Here is a 23,649-nt window from a genome sequence, read left to right as displayed (position 1 = left end):
ATCAAAGATACCAATGGCCTCCCGGGCACCCAGACTGCTCCTCCAGGAAGAGAGAATGCCCAGGAAGCCTATGACCTTCCTGTCTAGTGGTGCTCTTAAGGAGTCCTGGGTTCTGCGGGGTGACACTGAGAGGAGTCAACAGTATAAGGACCCTGCCCTTGTCACTGCTCTTCCCTGTCCTGCTCCCAAGGTTCACCGGGGGAGGAGCCACCTCTTACCTTAATCTGGGGTGCTAACGAGTAGCAGGTGAGCTCAAAGCGGACCTGGTCATTGCCCTGGAAGAGACGATAAGGGTTTGTTAGAGGTACAGGATGGACCAAGAGATGGAGGACAGACGGCAGAGGGCTTTCTTCTCTGTATGTTATCTTGTTGTAAGGACAGGGACCAAAGACGCAGATACTGGGAGGGGCAAGGACTGGAACCCAGGGCACCCCCTGACCAGAGCTTCGCCGAGGGGCACTCAGCGTGCGTGAGCTGCGATGCCCTGTGAGCATGATGGTCGAAGGGAGGCTGGCACAGCAGATGGCACGGAGCCTGTGCTCGAACCCTGTTCCGGCTGGTGGTGGAGCACACGCACATAAAAAAAAAAAAAAGAGAAGTGTCTGTGAGGGTGTGCACTGTTGGGGACATGGTGTGCACGTGGATGCACGGTCCAGGGGTGCATGTAGAACTGTGCCGCTCCAAAGACCCCAAGTAGGAAAACATGGGCCCCCGAGGGGCTCCAACCACATGCTTTGATCTTCTACACCCACAAAGTGGTAATTCCTGTCGCTCTCTAGGCCTCAGTTTCCCCAATTCTATAGCGGTTGTTTGGGGCAGGAGGGCAGAACTAAGTGACCCAGAAGGGCCTTTTGCTTGCAGTCTCTCTCTGCACAAACAGGAGACTGAAACCCAGAAGGCAAACAGACGAGTGTTCCCTGGGACAGGGACAGGCCCCCAACCACAGGGCCTCAGCACCCTTGGACAAAGCTCAGAGTCTGCACGCGGTCATCCTGAGCCTTGAGACAAGAGGAGAAGGGGCAGAGTGGGCACGGGCTACCGGGGACCGCTGTCTGTGTGTTGCCTGCTCTGCCGCTCGCAGAGAGGGAGGCTCAGGCGCTGTGCAATAATAGAGAGCCCTTTCGCCTACTGTGAAAACTGCACGGGCGCAGCCAGGCAGCAGTGGGAATAACATGTTATTTTCCAGAGTCTTGTCAGGCGGTGCGGAAAGCCTGGTTCCAGCCCCTCCCCACAGAGCCTGGAGCTGTGGAAAGCCGCTATCAGCAAGCCTCTCGGACACGGGCCCAGAGTCATCCCCTCTATCAGTCCCCACACTGGGCACCTCCTATTCCTACCACGAGGGCAATCCCAGGGCCCAGTAGACCAGGGTCACGCAGGCACCATATCCATCCTGAGTGTGCCGTGAGCCCATTATCTTCATAAAAACTGCCCCCTGGGCTGGGGCTGGGTCATCCCCATCAAGGTGGGAACACTGAGGCTGAGAGAGCAGCGTTTTCTCCAGGATCCACATGCAACACCCCTTGGGAAGCCAGAACATTCTAGCATAAAGCCGACCCTTAGATTTTTTTTTTTTCTGTGCATGGCCAAGTGCTACCTGGCCTGGCCACTCTTTCCCCACGGCTTCAAGTTTCGCCAACACAAAAGGCAGCCTGTGCCTCCTGAGCCAGGCCCAACTGGGCTGGTGTCTGCTGACCCAGACACGGCAGGGGGATGGACACCCATCTGTTCAGAAGCTGAGAGCTTGGAAAAGCTGGACAGACAGGCTTTCTTGATTCAAAGTCTGTCCTATGCAAGAGCCTAGGGCCCTTCGTTCCCTTTATCGACCCTGCGAGGGATCCCAGTGCTGGGGCAGCTCCTAGTAGCATGCCCGAGTGGGGGATGGGGAGACGGACAGTGTCGAGTCACACGCATGTCTGCATACTGGTGCATGTGCGCATGGCGTGTACCTTGGTGAGTGCCCATGGGAATGGGAGGGTAGGGAAGCGGGGGTGCCTCCCATCTGCCCTGGGATAACCCTGCAGATGGTGCCATTTACGAAAATACCCCTGCACCCCCAGAGTCTTGGGCTCACATTTCCAGGCTTTCTTTCAAATCTAGAGGCTGCAGAAGCGTGCCCTGCCCATCTCTCTGGGCGGGCTAGGGTTCCACTCACAGTGGAGCAACCAAGGATAAGAAAGATGCCTTTGTAAATGATGCTCCCTGGGTTGGACTGCTTGCTGGAAGGAGAGCTGCCTTGCCCTGGGCCCTTGCACAGGCTGTGCCTTCAGCCTGGGCTACACTGCCTTTCGGTGTCATTGGCTAACTCTTACTCTTCCTCCACGACGTTCGTTCGACACCACCTCCCAGCACCCCTGCTGGCTCAGTGTCTAGTCCCACAGTGCCTCCATCTGGCTGCCCTATGGCCTGGCCTACAAGAGAGAGGGTGAACACAAAACCTGTGTTGGGGCTGGGAGACGGCTCCGCAGTTAAGAGCACTGGCTGCTCTTGCAGAAGACATGGATTCTTCTGCACCCACATGGTGGCTCACAACTACCTGTAACCCCAGTTTCAAGGGATCCAATGCCTTCTTCTGACCTCTGTGGGCTAATCCACACGTGTAGTACACAGGGCACCCATCATCCAGGGACACATACAAACACATTACATAAATAAGCAAGTAAATAAATAAATTAACAGATGGATAATATTGTGAAGACTCCTAGTGGGGCAAAGCTAAGGCAGAGGGCTGGGTGGCAAGTTCAAGACCAGTCTGGGGCACACAGTGAGACCACCCAAACAAGGGGCCTGGGCAAGCCTTTAAATTCAGGAGACAGGCAGGAACATCTGAGCTGAAGGCCAGGCTGGTCTACATAGCAAGTTCTGGGCTACAACAACGACCCCAGGTCATGGCTCCCAGGCCATCCAGGTCAAGACAGCTATAGGCATATCACTAACCTGCCACAAAAGCCACAGCCCCTCCAGCCTGGCTCTGCCACACGGTCACCCTCTCCACTGTCTCTTGGGACAACTGCATTCTGACATGTACAGTGACCAGTGTGTGCTCCAGACAGTCAGAAACACTGCATCCCAGGGCCTCTCCAGGTCTCCTCTCATTCCCCAGTATTTAGACACTGCCTCCAGAGGCCGTGGGCTGGGGAAAGAGGTGGGTGTGTCACTGGGAGCCATGTACATGTGGAAACAGGCAGAGGAGTATCCTTGTGGACACCCAGACCAGGGAGAGCAGAGCCAAAGCGGCACTGGCTCCTGGCGGTCTCACTAGTCTTCTTGCTGCTGGTCTCAAGGGCTCTGAGATGTTTCAAGTTGCACCCTCTCCTCTATAAACAGTGGGGATACTGCCAGGCTCAATCAAAGAAGCTGTGAGACCCATGTGGAAAATTCTAGAGCCCTGTAAAACCCGCTATGGGGAGCTCAAGCCCTGGGTTGCTGTCCCAATGCCCATACACTTCCTCAAACCCAAGTCTCTAGTGCCCTCTGGTGGCCACATGCATGTAGCACGGCAAGTGGCCTCTCTCCCGCAGTTCGCTGGCCTGTCTGTGGCTGGCTGGGTTCTGCCCTCACTCAAGACAGAACCAAAAGGAAATATAGCCCTTTGTTCTACTCAGTTGATTCCCATGGGATGGACCTTCAGAGTCCTGGCCCTGGCTTTGGCCAGCATGCCAGCTCGGTTTACTTGGGAAGATGCGGTGGCTTTATTCTGCTGACCCTTGTTCTCAGCGACCTTTGCCCGTCCTCAAACATCTCTCCCAAATGGTTCAGGAGCTGGGTGTTATTTTCACTCTCACTTACAGCTGTGGACAGTGGGGACACTGGGGACACTGTGGCATGCTAGCTGAGCTGAGTATGCAGCCCTGAGCCTTGGGTCTGATCTCCCACCATTGCTGCCATGGCTGTCTTAGGGAAGGTAGTACATGCTGTCCCTACATCCTGCAACATCCACCCTTCTGCATTTGGTCCCCTCGCATGCAGCTGAGCAGACAGGGTACCAGTGAAAACCAGGAGCCTCTGGGGTGTGAAGATAGCTGACCAGTTTCCTCCATTTCATGGCTACTACTCAGGAGAGTTGTGTCCCCAAACTGGGCCCAGACCCTGCTGTCTCCCATAACTACTCCATGTCCTCAGATGGGCCATTTGTTGTCACGGCCTCTTGCCTGAGGGGCATACTGTCCACTGATTCTGCAATATGTCTACCTGTGTTCATCCCCAGAGTGCAGACATCATGAAGACAGGGCAGTCTTCCTCCTGTCCCCTGCTCCAAGGCTCCTGAACCCTGCCTAAAGCAGCCTTATGAGCCCTGCCTTATCAGGTGCAGTCTCTCGGGCTTCCCAAGAGCAGGCGACAGACCTGAAGGTCAACTATGTCTGTGGCCACAAGCCAGCTGAATCCAAGACAATGAAGGCATGTTGAAGCTCTCACAAACACCCAGGGCCATCCTGGTTGCTGGCTATCTCTGGGGCCGCCCTCAGGTGAGCTCTCCTAGGTCAGCCTCAGCTGCATGTCTCCTGTACCCACATCATCACCAGCCCCGTGTCAGCAAGGTGTCACGGCACCCACTAAGCTTGAGAGCTCACTCTTAGGAGTCATCAATGCTGTTAGGAGCCCTGCCAACCCCACGGGGTTCTCTTCAGCCTGTGCTGCACAGGGGAAAAGGTGACCCTCAGGCGCCCTGCCAGGTGTGGTGGTATATCCCTTTAGTCCTAGAACTGGAGAGTCAGAGTCAGGGAAATCTCTGTGAGTTTCAGGCCAGTCTGGTCTACGTAGAGAATTCCAGGACAGTCATGGCTACATAGAGAGAGAGACCCTGTCTTTAAAAAAAAAAAAAAAAAAAGCTAAGTCTAATCCCCAGATCTCTGAATATGACTTTGTTTGGTCTTCACAGAGGGATCTGGGTTTCAGAGAGGCCATTAAGGTATCTAGTATCTGAAAAGGTAACTTTCAAGGAAAACATAAGAACAGACATCACGAAGAGACTGGAGCACCACTAAGGCCTCTACAAGCAAAGGAATGAGTCCCTGGGGCTGCTGGGAGGGCAGATTCAAACACAGTCCTCTGGGCCTTTGGAAGGAGCAGGTTACACTTAGAGCCTTCAGAACCCACCCTGCTCTCCAACCCTTCTTAGCTTTCTATTGTAGTCCATGGTGACATATGCTGTGACTTTATCTGGGGCTGATGCGTGTCTAACCTTGTGATAGGTCTACCAAGCAGGTGGCAAGGCTTCCATTGGGAGCCCAAGCACAGACAACTCAGCAGGTAGGTGGAAGGGACCACCATTGTTGTTCAGGCAGCCCAGCCTTTCATCTTGGCCAACTCTGGGATCCTCAGCAGCTTGCTTTCCCTTCCCTCCTTCTAGTCACCACATCCCCCAACCCCCAGCCTTACCTTCCCCGTGGCGCCGTGAGACACATACTTGGCCCCTTCGCGCTGGGCAATTTCCACTTGTTTGCGAGCTATGCAAGGCCTGGCGAGAGAGGTGCCTAGGAGATAGCGGTCCTCATAGAGTGCACTGGACTGGACAGCAGGCCAGATGAACTCTTCCACAAACTCCTTGCTTACATCCTCAATGAACACCTAAGTGGAGAACAGCTATGAGAGGGAGTCTAGCAAGGATTGGGGTTCTAAGGGAACACAGGGAGCCCTTAGCTATACCAATAGTCATGTGAGATCGGAGCAGACTATACCTGCCTTTCCTTCTGCCCTGTAGTACACATCACTCGTTAATTCCAGCCAACTACACTGTTACTCTCCTTCTGCACTCATGGCAGACATTACTAATCAATCCCAGTAAACCATTTAGCATCCTTCCCAACAGGATGAACCTCTGGTGTCCCCTAAAATCTCAAACAGAAGCTATTGTCCAGGGGTGAGCTTCCCTAGAAGGAATTTGGCAATAACTACAGATATCATTGTCACATTGCTAGATTCCGTGAGGGGAAAGAGCTTGGGACTTAAATAAAGCCAGGGACTTTGTTTCCAGCTTGATTTCCAGTGCCCACATGGTGGCTCACGACCATCTGTAACTGCAGTTCTAGGGGATCTAACACCTTCTTCTGATGTCTTCAGGCACCAGATACACAACAGCATACAGACATACATGCACCCATACAAACAGTACAATTTAAACTACATAAAATACTGCATCATGCCCTCCGTGCTATTTGCTGTTTTTGCTGAGGCTGCTTTCACAGGCAACACAAAAGTTACGAGGGGGTGAGGGGGTTGGAGAGACAGTTCAGTGACTAAGAGCACTGACTGCTCTTCCAAAGGTCCTGAGTTCAAATCCAGCAACCGCATGGTGGCTCACAGTCATCCATAATGGGATCTAATACCCTCTTCTGGTGTGTCTGAAGACAGATGGGTAGGTAGTAGGTAAGTAGATGGATGGATGGTAGGTGGGTAGTTAGTAGGTAAGTAGATGGATGGATGGGTAGGTGGGTAGTTAGTAGGTAGGTAGATGGATGGATGGATGGGCGAGTAGACAGGCAGATGAATAGATGCTGGGTGCTACTCATTTATCTGAAAGCAGCGCATTTGATCCTGTCCTCCTGGGGGGAACACAGGGGACAGGAGCTCTGATGCCCGTCCTGTCACAGCCCTACCTTCAGCCCAAGCTACACCTCTCACACCTTACCTTTTTGGCCCCAAGCTTCAGTGCCTTCTTCCTGGCTTCCTCAAAGTCTTCCTTCTGGCCAATGTTGGCCTATGGAGCAGAAACAGAGGCCAGTAAGCCCAGGGCAGAGAGGGTGCGGGAAGATAGTGAGGTGCCTGGGTGAACCGGGCCAGCCACCACCCACACCCAGCCTCCCTCAGTCATCACAGAAGTGGTGCCTGAGGTTGGTGAAATGGCAGAAGGAAGGAAAGGGGCTGCAGGACAACTTGAGACGCTGGGCCCACGCAGCCTCTCATACTTGGCACTGCATGGCTGGGAGTGCATGACATGGGTTTCCCTGACAGAGCTGCTTCTGGCATCCAGGTGGTTGGGACACAGATGCATGTTGTAATTGACCACAGGTCTGAGGCTTTCCCTGAGCCCATGCAGTATCTGCCCTGGCCACAGGAAGGGACCAGCTTATCCAAGCATCCCGGTGGGCAGCAGGCATGAGCTCAGAGGTGCTAAACCTAGTCTGTCTGTGGACTCTGGCTTATTAGCCAGGTCCAATGCACAGGCTCTGCACTCCTGGTCCTGCATCTTCCCAAAGCTCTCTATAAGTTCCTGTCTGAGATTGCCCAGCTTTCAATCTGCCAGGGACTATGGTGCTAAGACAGACAGACAGACAAACAGACAGACAGACAGACAGACAGACAGACACACACACACACACACACACACACACACACACACACACACACACACTCACCAGGTGAATTTGAGCAAAGGGAATTCCATCCCTTCCGCTTCCCCTCCCAGTCCCTTGTAGCAGGTAACAGGGTCAGCTGACCATACACAGAGACCCCTCCTGGCCCAAGGCCAACATCACTATCCAAAGCAACAGACTCATTTCCTCAGACATTCTCCCCTGGGATGGTGGGAGCTCATTATGCCCTCCCTTCCCCCTCTGTACCCCAGGTGCAGCCACAGAGAGGAATGCCTAGAAGGTCTGACTCCAGCCAATGGGACGAGCCTTGGGCTCCACAACCAGCCACTGAGCCTGAGACAGCTGGGTTTCATCTTGCTGGGTATGAAAAGGTCAAGAATGAAGCCAAGTGGAGGCCAAGCAAGGCAGGTTCCGGGATCCAGCCATCCCTGAAGACTTCCGGCTCCTGGACCTTTGCTGTGAGAGCCAAGAACTGACTTTTGGTTTTGGCTTTGTTCTGTTGCCTTCAGCGATGCTAGGTTGGGGTTTCTAAATCCCAGGCCTGACTACCACATCACAACTATGGATTCCGAGACAGTACGTGCAGCCGACTACATTGGGGATGTCTGCACTAGACGCTGGATGGGGAGGTGGCACCAAGCACGGTCTCTCTCTGATGACTTATTTGCCATGCTAGAACTAAAGGCTTGCTTGGAGGGAGTCTGTGTGGAGAGGCTTGGACTAGGTGCCTTCGAAGCCCAGGGACCTCCTCTAGGCAGAACAGTGGCAAGCCTAAGGCACGTCTGCTAGCCTCCACCCATATGGCCTTCCTGACAGCCAGCCCTTTCTGGTCAAAAAATGGAGGCAGCTCATCAAGCAAGGGAGAGGCCATTTCCCATCTGGCTCAGGCAGGTTGTAGAGAAAACAAAGAGCAATGGCTTGGTAGAGGATGATGTCGTGTGGGCAGTGGGGGGAAGCAACGGGGAGGGGGAGGCTGGAAGGGCCGAGGGACCCACAGGCAGGGAGGGCACCTCCTCACCAGGTAGGCGATGACATCATAGCCTTGTTCCTTCAGCCACACGAGGATGCAGGAGGTGTCCAGACCACCACTGTAGGCCAGAACCACAGAGCCCTTGCTGGACATCTTGTCTGGAGAGAGCAAGAAGGATATATGTATAATGTAGGTCAACTCTGCTCAGTCCCTCCTGGCTCTGGCCCCTCTCAGGAGGCCTTGGAGAGCCTTATCCCTTGAACAATAAACAACTGGGATGCCGGGAACAGAACGTTCACCTTCCCACATGCACCCCTCCTGGGGAACCCTGACCTGACTGCTCTGCACGTGTCCCACATGGGATCCAAGAATGCTGGGTTGGGAGTTGGGGCCAGCAATAAGAAGGCAGATCATGGAGCCAGACCCTACCAGCTAAAGTGAGCCTTTGAGGCTGAGCACCAGACCAAGGCGGCCGGACCTGGGCAGTGCCTGAGGGATATGTATAGTGGGAGGCTGGGAAGGGGCCTGGGTTAGAGCAGCAGGCAGCTGACAGGCAGCCCCCTTGAAAACTGTTCCTTGCCAAAGCAAAATGTTCTGGGCAAGGCTACAAGAGCCTTCTGTCTATCACCCTGAGCCTCCACAAGGACCCCGGAAGTAGGCAGTGAGGCTTCAGGGTGGTCAGGGGGTCAAGGTCACAGAACAAGCAGCTTAGGTCATAGCGCCAGGCCTGGCTTTGTTACTTGGCTCCTTGTCCAGCAAGTGTCGCTGCCACCACCTCCGGCCTTCTGGTGGACAGGAAGCCATGGAGAGGACACTTGGTCCCAGGCTCCTCTCCCTTCTGCACTCACTGGAATTTGAGGTGCCCTGTCACACTCTGTGTTCTAGGGGTAGTAACTCTGAGGGGTCTGAGAGACACCCCCTGCCACCAATATCTGTCAATTCAGCTCTATAAGGGCTTAAAGACAGATTTGCTCGAGTCCAGGTGGAGAAACTGGCCCAGAGAGAGGATGGAGGTGGGCAGAATGCCTCTCTGTAGCCTGAAGTATTTCCCAGCAGCCCCCATAGGCTACCACAATGCAACCCGTCTTTCAACTCACAGAACCTTCCAGAAAGGTACTGGGATTGTCTTGTCTCTTTTGCTACGGAAGCTATTTCTTCTGCCCAGAAGGCTCCCTGAGAGCCCTGGGGGTGCCTTCCAGCATGTCCTGCATGTGACCCTGAGAGTAGGTGCTTTATAGAGTCAGCCACCATTATAGACCCTAAAGAGGAAGCTCAGGGTCAGCAGCTCAGCCACCACCCAGGTAATTATAATGCAGACAGGCTGGAGAGATGGCTCAGCGGTTAAGAGCACTGACTGCTCTTCCAGAGGTCCTGAGTTCAAATCCCAGCAACCACATGGTGGCTCACAACCATCTGTAATGGGATCTGATGCCCTCTTCTGGTGTGTCTGAAGACAGTGTACTCATATAAATAAAATAAACAAATTTTTAAAAGAAAATAATGTCAGTAGGCATCAGGGCCAGATACAGACCCAGGTCTCAGTAATTCAGTTTCTACTAGAACAGTAGTTCTCAACCAGGGGTTGCATATCAGATATTTATATCACTATTCATAACAGTAGCAACATTACAGTTATGAAGTATCAACAAAAACAACTTTATGGTTGGGGGTCACTACACCAGGAGGAACTGGGTCCTTATTAGAAGTCACTGGGAAGGACAATGGCTCTCTGCAAACCTAGGGAGTGTATCAGGGCTCATCTGGTTGCTGTCACTACCATGAAGCTGGCTGAGTACTGTTCCTTGGGCCACAGTGGCTTTCCCAGGCCACTGAGTACTAAGCTGCAGGGTTAAGTTAGGCACAGCTGCAGGTAGACTTGGGAGCTGGAGCAAAGAGGCGTAGTTCTCCAAACATTCCCTAAGACCCACTCTCTAGTCAGCCCCAGGATGTCTCTGGCAGGCTTTGCTGCCCTTTGGACTTAAAGAGCAAACACCTCAGGAACAATACCATTGGTGTACCGGTTGATACTCCTGCAACAGACAGCAACTGCCTGCCCAACCTCAGCCAGCTGCCCTGGACCTGGGCTACCAGGTGACTCAGCAGGCTCTGACCCTGAAGCCAGATGATGGTGCCCATGGCAACTGCAGCTAGGCAACTGGCCATGGATAATGGAGGGAGGGAAGGAGAAGGGAGGTAGAACCGAAGTGGAAAATACCTTGGATTGTAGCTACAGGTCCCTGGAGTCCGTAGTCTGTCTTCCTGGCCGGGTGAACCACTCTATAAAAGTGAATGTGATATTGAGACCCCTGTGGCCACTCGATGCTGTGAGAGGCTTGTCAAGAGACATGGAGACCTTGTGGTGGTGTGGAGGATGGAATCTGTGTCTGTTAAGCACGCACTCTACCACTGGGCTGCACCCCAGCCCCTAGCTGTGTGCATGCAAATCATCTTGTTTGTCAAGTTTTGTATGCGTTACTGGGGAAGCCATCCTCATACTCCAGACAATAAGCACTCGAGATGAAGAGGTAATTCGGTAGGTAAAGTGCCTGCTGAGACCTGGGTTCGGATCCCTGGCAACCATTTTAAAAGCTGGGTGTGCTGGTGTAATCCCAGAGGCAGAGACAGGCAGCCCCGAAACTCACTAGCCAGCAATTCTAGCCAAATCTGTAAGCTCTGGATTCAGTGGAAGACCATGTGTCAAAAAGCAAGGTTGAGAAAAGGCTGGGGAGATGACTTCATAGTTAAGAGCCCTGGCTGCTCTTGCAGAGGACCTGGGTTTGATTTTTCAGCACCTACATGGAGCCGCACACAAGTCCGTAACTCCAGTTCTGGAGGATTTAGCGCCCTCTTCTGGCCTCTGTGAGTACTGCACTCATGCAGCACTCAGCCACACCCCACCCATAACGCAAGAACTAAAGAGGAAGAGGGGAAAAAATTAGAGTGATTGAGGAAGACACCAGTGTTGACCTCTGTCCCTACCACCAGATATAAAACAAAAGATATTAAATCTGTACATTGTATATCGAACCCTTTTGTTAGGCATTTGCCCCAATTTAGACAGAATTGAGGCTCAGGTTAAGAGACTTACTGGGGCCTTAATAGGCTGGGAAGTAGCCAGACCCCCAAACCCACATCAACTGGGTTGTGCATGTCCTATTGATCTCTGACTGGACACCCCTCTAGAGGTGCCAGAGGGACGAGCTAGGCAAAGGGTGGTAAGGGGGCTCTCAGACATCTTAGGGCATCCGGGGAATGGAGGCTGCCTGCAGATTCACCCAGCTCTTAACGGTCACTTCTTCCTCCCAGTCTGTTCCAAAGACACCCAGAGCCATGAGGGTGAGAGGGAGGTAGGGCTCCACAGACAGGTCAAGCACCTGCATGACCTGTGCGGCCTACCCGGCCTCAGTGGTTTCAGGGAGCCTTTCCTCCTTTCAGGCACACGATCCACTGAATTCTAATCTGTTCCCGCTCCCAGGAGCAGCACGGGGTAGGGCCCATCTCCCATTGCACATAGTAGGCACTCTACACTCCAACGAAGGTGCTACTCTTCGGAGGTCAGCTCCTGACTAGCATGTCCTGACGTGTGGGCTGCTATGGCCACCTCCACCTGCCAGGCTGTGTGGGTTTGGGCTCTGGGAGCCTCAGCCAGGGCTGCGCACGTAGTGTGAAGGGATGTGTCCAGCAAGGACCCCGTGCCTAGAAGCACACATGCAGGCTTGCAATGTGTGTACCTGCACTTGTGTGCTTTTTCGTACCCCTAAGTCTGGGTCTCTGAGTAAGTGTCTCTGTGTACCTGTGGTGTGCACCCGAGTGTGTGCATACGCGAATGCTCACACACATACACACATTCCTGACTAGAAATTGGTAAGGATGCTGGGCTTGAAGCCATAGCCTGTGAGCTGGGCACATAAATATCATCTTGGGTCTCAATCTGAATCGGTGTCAGAAGCAGTCTGTCCCCGAGGATAACATGCATGTGACTCTTGCACCCGCTCTTGTCACGTTAGCCACACAAGCTTTGGTGGGGCTGGACTGAGAGGTATATCCTGGGCACTGGCCTGTTGGCTCTGGCTGATGCCACAGAGAGTGCCACCTACCTTGCTCACTAACACGAGCCTAGGCTGATACAGACTGCCCTCCACTCCTTGGTTCTTAGTTTTGGCTCTTCCTGTCTTCATGACCAGACTACAGACAGCTACCTGGGCCATTCTGCCACCCCCGCTCTATCTGCTGCCATCATTACTCAATTCTAATTGGTTTGTCATTACTGTTCTTTTAAAACCCTGACTGAACCTAGCCCAGAAGATCCCTGAGATGACTCTAAGTTCCCCTCTGCAGCTTCATGTCTGATAAAGCTAGACTGCGATACCGATATGGCTCAGCAGGGGGCGCACCATCCTCCTGCCAGTTTATATTTGATAGACTTGCGTTTCTGACCTTCATGCCAGAAGGAAGCAGGCTGGGGAGCGTACACGGTTTTACTAATCTCTGGTGAGATACTCAAACCCTTATCTAGGATAGCGGTCCCAGAAGGGGTGAAGACACTTGAACCCATCCCTTTGACTCTCAGACTACTGAAACAATGTATCCCAAGGAATTAGAGTTCCCCAGGAATTTCTCAAGCTGGGGGAAGGAAGTGCTGAAGGGCTGGGGAAATTGAGAGAAGGAACCTTTCTCCCAAGAGGCCAGGCATGCTGGTCCACACCTTTCATCTCGGCACTTGGACAGCAGAGGCAGGGGAATCTCTGTGGGTTTGAGGCCAGCCTGGTTCCAGATCAGCCAGAGTCACATAGTGAGATATTGTCTCAAATAAATTAAGCAAACAAACCAAGAGCCGACAGTCACACAGTTCTGACCACTTAGCCAAGATAATGCTGGCCGGGCCACACCTTGAACAGGATTGCATTCTTGAGCAATTCCTGATGCCTCTTGACCTGTTAAAACCTAACCCTTGGGTCAGGCTGCCGGAGGTGGGCTTGGGGCCGTGTTCTTTGTTCTTCTTCCCAGTGTGGCTATACTGACTAGATCTCCTTCATCTGCCTTTTACTATTAACCGTCTCTTTAATTGGGCTATGGGAGAAGGCTGGCAGAGCACAGCTTTTCAGGGATAGCAGGGCCCGTGCTCTGATGCAAACAGCTCCAGTAACACTAGAAGAACACACCATTCATCAATGCTACCAACTGAGACTTGGGTGCCTGGCCATTTTCCAGGTCTAGGGAAGAACCAGCCTCAAAGAAGCAGGGAGCCAGGTCCTGGGGAATGAACTCTGCCCAAAGCCTTCAGTGAAAACCAATGCCTCAGACTCCGAGTTCGGCAAGACATCTCTTTCTAGGCGGCTGCCCACAATGAAGCCACTCACTCCAGGAGCTGTGTGTTCACAGCCCAGTGGAGGCATCCCGCTGACCCAGGGGCATCCGGGGTAAATGTGAGATGGGCTATGAGAAAATGCTGGTGCAGCAGGTGGGTGGCTGGGGCTTGGCTCCACCCCAAGGCTCCTGGAGTGTCTGGCTTCCGAAGCTCAGAGCTGGCAGGCAGTTGGGGTGGGGGGGCATGTTTAACCAAGGGCACTGAGAGTATAGGCTTCCTGTTCTGTCCTACTCCGTGCTTGGGGGAGATGGGTAGTGGACATTAGTCTCCCTTCATTTATGGAGTTCAAAGGCACTGGGTCAATTCCAGTCTCTACCCAGCCCAGCTCTTGATTCTCTCCGCTGCCTCCTTCCTTCTGAAGGCCTTGTCCCAGGAGAGCAGGGACCCTGTCTTTTCAGGTCTGCATCCCAGACTCAGTGAGGTCACTTGAGCAGACCCTTGGCCACAGCTCTCAAAACAGTACTGAACCCTTGGACAGCTAGTGTTGCGAGTCCAGGCACAAGGCTGGCAGCCCCAGAGCTGAGGGTGACGAGGGTGACGTCAGGCATCACCTGCCAGGTCACTGGCCAGGCAGAGGAGATGCAAGGGGAGGAATCAAAGGAAAGGTTTTCCTGCCCTAACCCTGGGGGAAAAGGGCAGGTCTGCTCCTGCCATTGCATTTGTAGATAGCCTGACAGACCCACTTTACAGAGGGGAATACTGAGAGTGCGGTTGGTTCTCCTGGAGAAGACTTCCCTTCCTGGAGAGGGGCCCAAGCCGTTAACAACCCAGAAATAGATATTTCCTGTGAAGGGGCTCCTCCCAAAAAGCCAGCCAGCCAGCAGGAAACCTGGCTAGGAGAAGCCCCACCCAGACTGAGCCTGGCACTGCACCCCACCGAGAAGGGAAACTGGTCAGCCTAGGGCCTGGGACCGGTAGGCAGGGTCCGCATATCCACCTTAGCAGGGCACTGTTAGACTCAGGAGAAAGCCACACGCCCAAGCCCCCAAGGGCAAAGAGGGACTGAATCTTTTGCTCACTTTGAGAAACAAGCCTGTACGTAGATCGGTGAGCCTGATCCAGGGAGAGGGAAGGAAGCCCCCAACCCTCTGGACTCTCCGGGGCTCTACTTAGAGTCTTCGCAGCACACAGGAATCGTGATCAAAGAAGGAAAATCTAGACGGGACCTCGATAGTCCACCTGCTCCCGAAACCCTGGGACCTGTGCGCCTCCATGGGTTCCTTAGGCAGGAGGAACGTGTGCGTCACAGCGTCCAGGACACCAGCCTCCTTCCTTCCACCAACTGCGCGGTTACTCGGGGGCCGCCCCGCGCCCACCCTCGGCAGCTGCTCGCTCCCTCTGCGATTCCTCGGAAGCGAGACCCTGGATAGAGAGTAGGGGAGCAAGAGGGGCCCGGAACTTCTTACCAGTGAGCCCAGGCGGCAGTGGCGAACAGCGGAGCAGGACCGGGAGAGGCGCGCATCCAGGGTTATAAGCACAGGGCCTGGGGGGCAGGAACCTGGGACACGTGGGAGCGGGCTGGAGAAAGGCCCCGCCCTCGGGCCCGGCCCCCGCTCCGAGCCTCTCAGAACTCGAGGCCACCTGCGGATGGGCGTGGCCCGCCGCTCTCTCCTACTGGCCCTTCCCTCTTCCCTTGGCGTCAGCACAACCTCCCGGGGGCGCACGGGCGTGGGCGCTTGCAGTTTAGGTCCCCAGATCCTGGCCCGCTGGTGGCGCCTGGGAGGGCAGCAGAGGTTGGAACCCGCGTGACTAGCAAGGCTGATCGCAGTCGTCTTGCAAGGACCCTTGAAAGCGCTTCTAGGCGAGAGTGAAGATGCAAATTGTTCAGGCTCAGAGGCTGTGTACCCAAGCCATTTAAAGACTGAAGCATCTGCCCCCAGAGGCCCTCGCTTCCCCTAATGCTAGCCCAGAAGCCAAAGCCAAGGGTTCACAAGAGAAAACGCAGACGAGTTAGCCAAGGAAGGCTGGGGATACCATCTTAAGGTCCTGGCTGTCTCTCCTCAGACTGGCATCTATCCAGATAGCCCTGGGCTCCCAGTAAATAGTGAATCAAAGCCTGGCTGTCTGCTGACCCATCAGAAGATGGGGAAGGTTGAGGTTCACAGAGAAGCCGCTGGCTTGTAAAATGAAACCGGGGGTTGTGAACCACATGAGCCAGAAGGCCGTGTCAGAGGCTTCCCAGCTTGGCCCCTGTAGCACATAGGACAGCCCCTGCCCCAGTGAACTTCAACACCCAGGATCATGGCCAAGGTCACTATCCCCACAGGTAGGCCTACATTCTAAGCCTCAGCCAGTCCCATGCCCATGCCTCCCCCAGCTCGCTTTACCGCATTGCCTACCCTCGGACTCTGGGTGCCCTCTGGTACCAGACACATTTACAGACCCTAGCTGCAGGATTCTTTTGCGCTCCTGGCCATGTCCTTCAGGTTAAAAGTGGCCCATGACAGTTAGAAACTCCAGTGAGTCAGGTGGGAATGGATGTCCAGGGACAGCCTGAGGCATCTACCTGCTGTGTGACTCTATGACAGCTGACCTGTGAGTGTCACTGGACCAGCTCTGGGCCTTCCTCACAGACAGGAGACTAGTGAGGGTCAACAAACAGAAGATGGCAGCAGCTTGTGGGCCACTTTGAGGCCATTCCTCCCCGCTTGCTGACTCAGCTTCTTAGGGCTGACCCTGAGGGCAGGGCAAATATCTATATTAATCTCCAGTTCCGCCTTACCTGCTACCCTTTATGAAATATATCGCCTTGATCCACATTCTACAGGCGGGAACTGCAGCGCACAGAGAGGGTGCATCTTTCCCAAGGTCACACAGCATGCCCAGGGCACAGCAGAATTAGAGACCAAAAGCCCCAAAACCTTTGCTCTAACTCAGGTTTGAGCTGAACTGGTACAGGTAGGAACTGTGATCCCAGGGCCTCAAGCAGCAGGAACCTTTACTCCCTACTACAGAAATGATGCCAGCCCAGGGGACTGATACATAGGCCTGGGGGATATGGGGGGTCCATACTGCCAGCAGTTGACTTACAAGGAGCCCCAAGGAGGTGGAGGGCCCATCGGCTCCAGGACAAGCCATGTTCTCTGCATTTCGTCACCTTCAAGGTGACACTCAGCCCTGCCCATCTGCACTCTGCAAACCACTTCTGGAATTTGGGTGAAACATGACCAGAGAGGGTTTACCCCTGGAAACGAGTCGCCATGACCTTTGACTTTCACCTTTCCCCCTTCCCATGACAAGGTCAGGGTTCCTTAAGGATTTAGGTTAGCGATTTGAACAAGCAAAACAAAACAACTTTGCTACATATCCCAGGCTAGCCCAGAACGCTCTATGTAGATCAGGCTGACCCTGAACTCTTGGAGGTTTGCCAGCTTCTGGCTTCTGAGCATCCTCACCTCCTCCCCCGCACGCTCTACCTCTTGTTTTACTCAGACCACAGGACTTTTCTTGCTGCAATTTCCAGTCTCATTTCCCTGCGTAACTAGATTGTCCATCAGCCCTTCCTCTATCCGGCTGCCAGAAACTTCCTGAAAGTACAAACCAGAACAAACCAGACCAGGTCACACACACCCTTCTCAAAGGTCTTTGATGGGCCAGCAAGATGGTTCAACGGGTTGAGGCACTTGTGACCAAAGCTAATGACGTGACTCTGACCATGGGACCCTCATAGAGGAAGAGGACCATCCCGTTTCTTTAAGTTGTCCTTTGACATCTGCATGGGCACCGGGGACGCGTGTGAACCCCTAAAGCACAAGAGCGTGTGGGGGGGGGGGAGTTCTTGCTGACTCATCACTGCCCGCCCACTCCGCGCCCTTAACTTACAACTGTTCTAAATGATTGTGTAAGTGTGGGTCTGTTTCTTGCACCCGTGTTCTGTCATGTTAGTTTCTTTATCTGTTGCTACGCTGGTTCTACGCTGTCTTGATTCTTGTAGCTTGAAATTTAGGAAATGACCGTTTGGCATTGCCACAAAATAACAGAAACAGCCTGTCTCTGTGTGTAAAAAGCTTCTTGGGGCTGGGACTGGGGCTGGGGCTGGGGCTGGGGCTGGGGCTGGGGCTGGGGCTGGGGCTAGGGCTGGGGCTGGGGCTGGGGCTGGGACTGGGGGTGGGACTGGGGCTGGGACTGGGGCTGGGACTGGGGCTGGGACTGGGGCTGGGCCTGGGGCTGGGGCTGGGGCTGGGGCTGGGGCTGGGGGCTGGGGGCTGGGACTGGGGGTGGGACTGGGTTTGGGACTGGGGCTGGGACTGGGGCTGGGGCTGGGGGCTGGGACTGGGGCTGGGACTGGGGCTGGGACTGGGGCTGGGACTGGGGCTGGGACTGGGGCTGGGGCTGGGACTGGGACTGGGGGTGGGACTGGGGCTGGGACTGGGGCTGGGACTGGGGCTGGGCCTGGGGCTGGGGCTGGGGCTGGGGCTGGGGGCTGGGGGCTGGGACTGGGGGTGGGACTGGGTTTGGGACTGGGGCTGAGACTGGGGCTGGGGCTGGGGCTGGGGCTGGGGCTCAGGTGGGAGAGAGCTCGCCTAGCTGCACAAAGCCCCCAGCTCCATCTCTAGCACCACATGACCAGCTTCAGTGGTTCCCTCCTGTAATCCCAGCACAGATGGCAGGAGCATCAGGTTCAAGGGCATCCTTGGTTACATTGTGTGTTTGAGGCCACGAGAACCTGTTTCCTACCTGTTGTGCTTTGCGTGTGGTGCTGGGAATCAAACCTAGGGCTAAGCACCGCCCCCTGCAAATCTATATACGTAAGTCTCCATATCATCTTAGAAGGGCAGACAAGACTGTATTTTCCAGTCCAGGAAGATGGTAAATTTCTGTATCTCTTTATAACTTCTTGACCTTTCTTAACACACACACACACACACACACACACACACACACACACACACACACACAAAAGCCCTAAAAATATTTTTAAAAATATTAATTGCTACAATGCAAGCAACAAGAAAGATATGAAATGTGTTGGCTCAGTCTCTGGAAGTTGACATCCTGATGTGGCCTTCACTATGGGGGGAGGTCAGGCCTCTAGTTTAAACCAGAGATGTGTCCAAGAAACCACAATGTATAGTGGTTTCTTTTCTGGGGATGGGGCTGAGATGGAGTCTATTATTTTGTTCTGGGCTAACCTAGTACTCTCCATGATCAGCCCAGGCTGATCTCAGATTTGCATAGTTCTCTTGCCTTTGCCTCTGGGTGTTGGAGTTACAGCCTGCATCACCCAGCTACACTTCATTAGTATGTCATTTGTTTGCCAGTGCTGGGGATTGATCAACCAGAGTGCATGGAGCCCAGGGTTCAGTCTCCAGCACCGCATATACCATGCATGGTGGCTCATACTTACAAGGTCTCTGGGAGGTGGAGGCAGGAGGATCAACCTAAGTTTTATAGTGAATTGGGGGCTAGCCTGGGACTTATGAGATCATATCACACACAAAACACAACCACGCACATGCACATGCACGCACACGTATATATGTCTCTATGAATATGTGCACACGTGTGGATGCTGCTGCAGAGTTCAGAAGAGAGTGTTGTGAGTCCTCTTCCTTCACTGGGCATCCTCCTCTATCACTGGGAGTCCTCCTCCATCACTGGGAATCCTCCATCACTGGGAGTGCTCCTCTATCCCTGGGAGTCCTCTTCTATCCTTAGCTATCCTCCTCTAACACTGGGAGTCCTCCTCTATCCCTAGGAGTCCTCTTCGGTCACTGGGAGTCCTCCTCTATCCCTAGGAGTCCTCCTTTATCCCTAGGAGTCCTCCTCTATCACTGGGAGTGCTCCTCAGTCACTGGGAGTGCTCTTCTATCACCCTCTAGCTCTGTCTTGGAGTTGGGGCTACAGACAGGGGACTTTCGGCTTGTCATGTGGGTGCTGGCATCCAAACTCTGGTCCTCAGGACTATGCAATGTAGCAGGTGTAGAGCTATCACTCCAGTGCCCTGAACGGATGGCATGATTTCTTAAACAGACTTTGACAGTCCCCACCTCTCCTCCAATCAGAGTGAGATGCCAGTGCCCTCCTCTTGGCCATTGTCAGTTGAGCTCCTATGCATGGACGTCCCTGTGCATGTGACAGAGGCCTGATGTCTCTTCCCCTGGTCCTTCTGTTGTGGCCTTAGATTCTACACCACCACCGTTACCTCTGCCTCACCCTTCCAGCCCTGCCCACTGCCTCCCCAAAGCATGTGGCAGCCAGGTGGTCTCTTGAGGTACAGGCTGAGACTGGTGTGGTCACTTGTACTGATACTGATCCATGTATGTGATCTCGGAGACCCCCCCACAACCTATGGACATACAGACACTTAGCTTGTGCTCATAACTGGGCAGAGGCCTCCTCTTGTCTCCTGTCTCTGCCACCCAAGGGATCTGGAGCAGCTGTTGACAGAGGAGCTGGGAGAGTATTCAAGGTCCTTAGTCTGCAACTTCTTATGTTTGGCACCAGAAGCCACTGTCCCCCTGCCCGGGTTTGGGCAGAATGGCCAAAGAAGAGAATAACCCCAGGCCAGACCTCAGCTTTCCCTTCCTACCCAGAGGGACACAGAGTCCAGTTGTTGGCTTCTTGGAAACGCTGCATCAGGGAGTTTAATGAGTGACCTGCCGGGTGGAGCTGTTTTTCACCACCGATGGTGGGAAGAGCCTCGGAGGTCAGGTGCCCCAGGGGCTGGGTGGCTAGATAGGGCTGTGACCAATGACAGTTGGAGGTGACAGGCAGCTGTGGAAAACACCTCTTGTGGGGCTGGGTCCAGCTGCAGAGCCAGCAGAGAGGCCTCTGGAGACTTCTTTGTGAGCCAACAGCCCCTGAGGGTGATCTGGGACAAACTTGGTCTCCACTAACCGGCCAACAGTGCTGCAAGTCTCTTTGCTCACTAGCCTGATTCAAGGTCTCAGAGGAGAAAAAGCAGGGAGGGGTCCTGGGGAAGGGACACTCCTCACTCCCTTCCTCAAGCCCTCCCTCTCCATCTAACTCTGGCCTGTCTCCTCTCCTCAGCACTGCTGAGCCTTAACTTTGAGACTGACAGCAGCTCAGAGCCTTGTGAGACTGCTCAGAAGCCAGGTGGGCTCAGACAGAGTGCTTGCCTCTTAGCCTCCACTCCTGCATCTGTGAAATGGGAATATTAGTCTTGCCTCAGGAGCCTCTGGGAGAGTAAATACACTCGAGTTCGTGAAGGAGATCCACTGGACAGTACCTTTACAACTCAGAGGGCTTGGGGGAAGCATGGGAGGGACTGCAGCGGGGAGAAGAGAGCTGTACCCAGCTTGTAAGAGTAATCCCTTCTGGTTCTCAGCACCAGAGTGAGGCCCTGTCCTCTTCAGGGCTACAAAGTTCATAAAAAGTTAACAGCATAGCAGAAACAGCCCCTGACCCCTGAGTTTTCAGGAGGAGTGTTTATCTCAAGATTCTCATGGGTAGGCCTAAGATTAATGAGGCATGGTGGGCTTCGGACACCCTGTCTCTATGTGCCTTCTCCCCCGTCCTCCCTCCCCTATCCTGGAGTTCCAAACAGTGTGACTTAAAGCAGAGATGGGTTTTTTTTTTTTCCAGCTTTCATATTGGGAGTGGTTGAAAGAAGAAAATTTCAGGCTGGAGAGATGGCTCAGTGGTTAAGAGCACTGACTGCGGGGCTGGAGAGATGGCTCAGCGGTTAAGAGCACTGACTGCTCTTCCAGAGGTCCTGAGTTCGATTCCCAGCAACCACATGGTGGTTCACAGCCATCTGTAATAAGATCTGGTGCCTTCATCTGTCATATATATGCAGAACACTGTGTATGTAATAAATAAATAGATCTAAAAAAAATTAAAAAAAAAAAAGAGCACTGACTGCTCTTCTAGAGGTCCTGAGTTCAAATCCCAGCAACCACATGGTGGCTCACAACCATCTGTAATGGGATCTGATGCCCTCTTCTGGTGTGCATGAAGACAGTTACAGTGTACTTATATATAATAAAATAAATAAATCTTTAAGAAAGAAGAAGAGAATTCCATGGTATGAAAAGAGCAAACTTGAAATGTGAGTATTGGGAAGAGCCCCTCCCCCACCCTGAGGTGGGAGGGACAGGGACCTGCTAGGAGAGCATTCTGCTAATTCAGCTAGCTCAGCCCCTGCTAGTGACTTTCATTGGAGCATCACACACTCATAGCTGCCTATGTTGTCTCTAGCTGCCTTGGCACTCCAAAAGCACAGGGAGTGAGTTGCATCAGAAACGAGATGTCCTGGAAAGCCAAAAAATATTTACTCTTTTGTCCTTGGGGAGAAGCATGCAAAAGCCCGGCTTCACCTAAATCTGTTTTGAAAGTAGAAGGCTAAACGGGACATGGAGGCATGTGCCTGTAATTCAAACACTCAAGGTTATCTTCAGCTGCGTAGACAGTTGGGGGGGTCATCCTGGGCTACATAAGACCTTGTTTAAACACCCAACAAAACGAACAAAAATCAGAAAGAAAGTAGATGTGTCCTGGGGACATTCTGTTGGCTATATGGACAGCTTCTAATCTAGAGGTTGGAAAGTCAGCTCATGGTTAAGAGCACTGGAGACTCTTGCAGAGGACCTGGGTTTGGTTCCCGGCACTCACACGGTGGCTTATAACAACCTGTAACTCCAGTTCTAGCCTAGACAACTAGGAGTGCTGGGGCCCATCTGTAGTCCACTCGGGAGGCCAAGGGAGGATTGTGGTGAGTTCAAGGCCAGCCTGGACTACAGAATAAGGTCCTGTCTCACTGCTTTCTTGAGTCTCAGATGGCTGTCCAGGTTAGCTGGGGTGGCAGGGAAAAGTGAATTATCCCCAAAACCTTCTGCACAAGAGACAGTTTTCCATGGCTACATCTGGGAGTACCTGGCAAAAAGGTTATGAGGCAGGGGCTTGCCCACCCAGAAAGAAGGACAAGGACAGTGGCAAAGCAGTGCCTCAGCCAGTACACGGGGTGCTTAGTCCCCCTAGCACACAAAGCCATATCTCTGACCCATCCCAAAGCCCCCTCACTTTTTCCTGAGCAATCCCAACCCCTACTGCTAGACCCACTCCTTTCAGGACCTCGACCCCTCCCTGCTGCTCCCACAGCTCCCTCCCGCCCGCCCTCCCTCCCATTATCAGGTATCTGCTCAAAGGTCACCTGTTCAGTGAGGTCTGCCTCAAACTGCCCCAGAGGGGCTGGGGCTGAAGCATAGCCCCATCTGATATGGAGGCTAACTGGACTTATGTATAATGAGCTCTCTCTCTCTCTCTCTCTCTCTCTCTCTCTCTCTCTCTCTCTCTCTCCCTCCCCCCCAGTGGGGCTGTGTGTGTGGCAAAAGCATCTGGAGTCTATTCAGCCCCCATCCTGTTGGATACTGGCCTGGATAAACTGCATCTTTATCCCTTATCTTACAGCCCTGTGTCCTACCCCTCCTCATTGATGTTTCCATGCATTGGCCTTGCATGTGTGTGTGCATGTTTGGATGTGTGCAAACATGGGTATTCCCTAGGGACACTGCCCACCTTTTAAAATTATTATTATTATTATTACTATTATTTGTGTGTGTGTGTGTGTGTGTGTGTGTGTGTGTGTGTGTGTGTGTTTGGATGTCACAGCACCTATGCACAGTTCAGGGGACATCTCTTGGGGGTGGGTCCTCTCCTCTACCCTGGGATCGAGAAACCAACTCGGGTTATCATTCGGTTTAAATGGCAAGCATTTTCTTATCTCTGAGCCTCTCCCTGGCCTTGGGAGCACTTGTCCGCCTGCCTCTGCCTCCTCAGCGCTGGGGTGACAAGCTGGGGCCCCCATGTTAGTACATCATGAGTTCCAGGAGTCAAACTTGCCCTTGCAAGGCAAGCGCATTTACTGAGTCCTCAGCTGGTCCTTGCACACGTTCCACGGATGCAGAATCATGTAGGCCTTTTGTAGTTAACATTTCTGAGTTGTTGGTTTTTTGTTTTGTTTTGTTTTTTAAGTAAGCTAATTCATTCGCCCACTGGTCAAAGGTAAACTGAGCCCTATTCAGGTGCCAGAAGAAACT

The 23,649-nt window shown here is 53.4% G+C and overlaps 1 protein-coding gene across 2 annotated transcripts in view; it reads right to left on the bottom strand.

Moving 5' to 3' along the window:
• Nucleotides 1–15,469, bottom strand: part of Ass1 (argininosuccinate synthase 1) — a 49,868-nt gene extending 34,399 nt beyond the window's left edge. Inside the window, exons 1-6 of one of the 2 annotated variants that reach the window (XM_006233911.5) lie at nucleotides 15,055–15,469; nucleotides 10,496–10,557; nucleotides 8,329–8,438; nucleotides 6,626–6,694; nucleotides 5,377–5,565; nucleotides 219–275 (exon numbers count right to left, since the gene is read on the bottom strand). In XM_006233911.5, the coding sequence (XP_006233973.1) occupies nucleotides 219–275; nucleotides 5,377–5,565; nucleotides 6,626–6,694; nucleotides 8,329–8,433 (420 nt within the window). In that variant the 5' untranslated portion in view covers nucleotides 8,434–8,438; nucleotides 10,496–10,557; nucleotides 15,055–15,469. Of the gene's footprint in view, nucleotides 1–218; nucleotides 276–5,376; nucleotides 5,566–6,625; nucleotides 6,695–8,328; nucleotides 8,439–10,495; nucleotides 10,558–15,054 lie in introns of those variants that run through there. The other variant, NM_013157.4, reaches the window with a different exon arrangement.
• Nucleotides 15,470–23,649: the final 8,180 nt, after the last annotated feature.

The sequence above is a fragment of the Rattus norvegicus genome, chromosome 3 (genome assembly GCF_036323735.1).
Source record: "Rattus norvegicus strain BN/NHsdMcwi chromosome 3, GRCr8, whole genome shotgun sequence".
NCBI lineage: Eukaryota > Metazoa > Chordata > Mammalia > Rodentia > Muridae > Rattus > Rattus norvegicus.
Note: the sequence above shows the minus strand (reverse complement) of the source record. Positions and strands in the feature narration are given on the sequence as shown.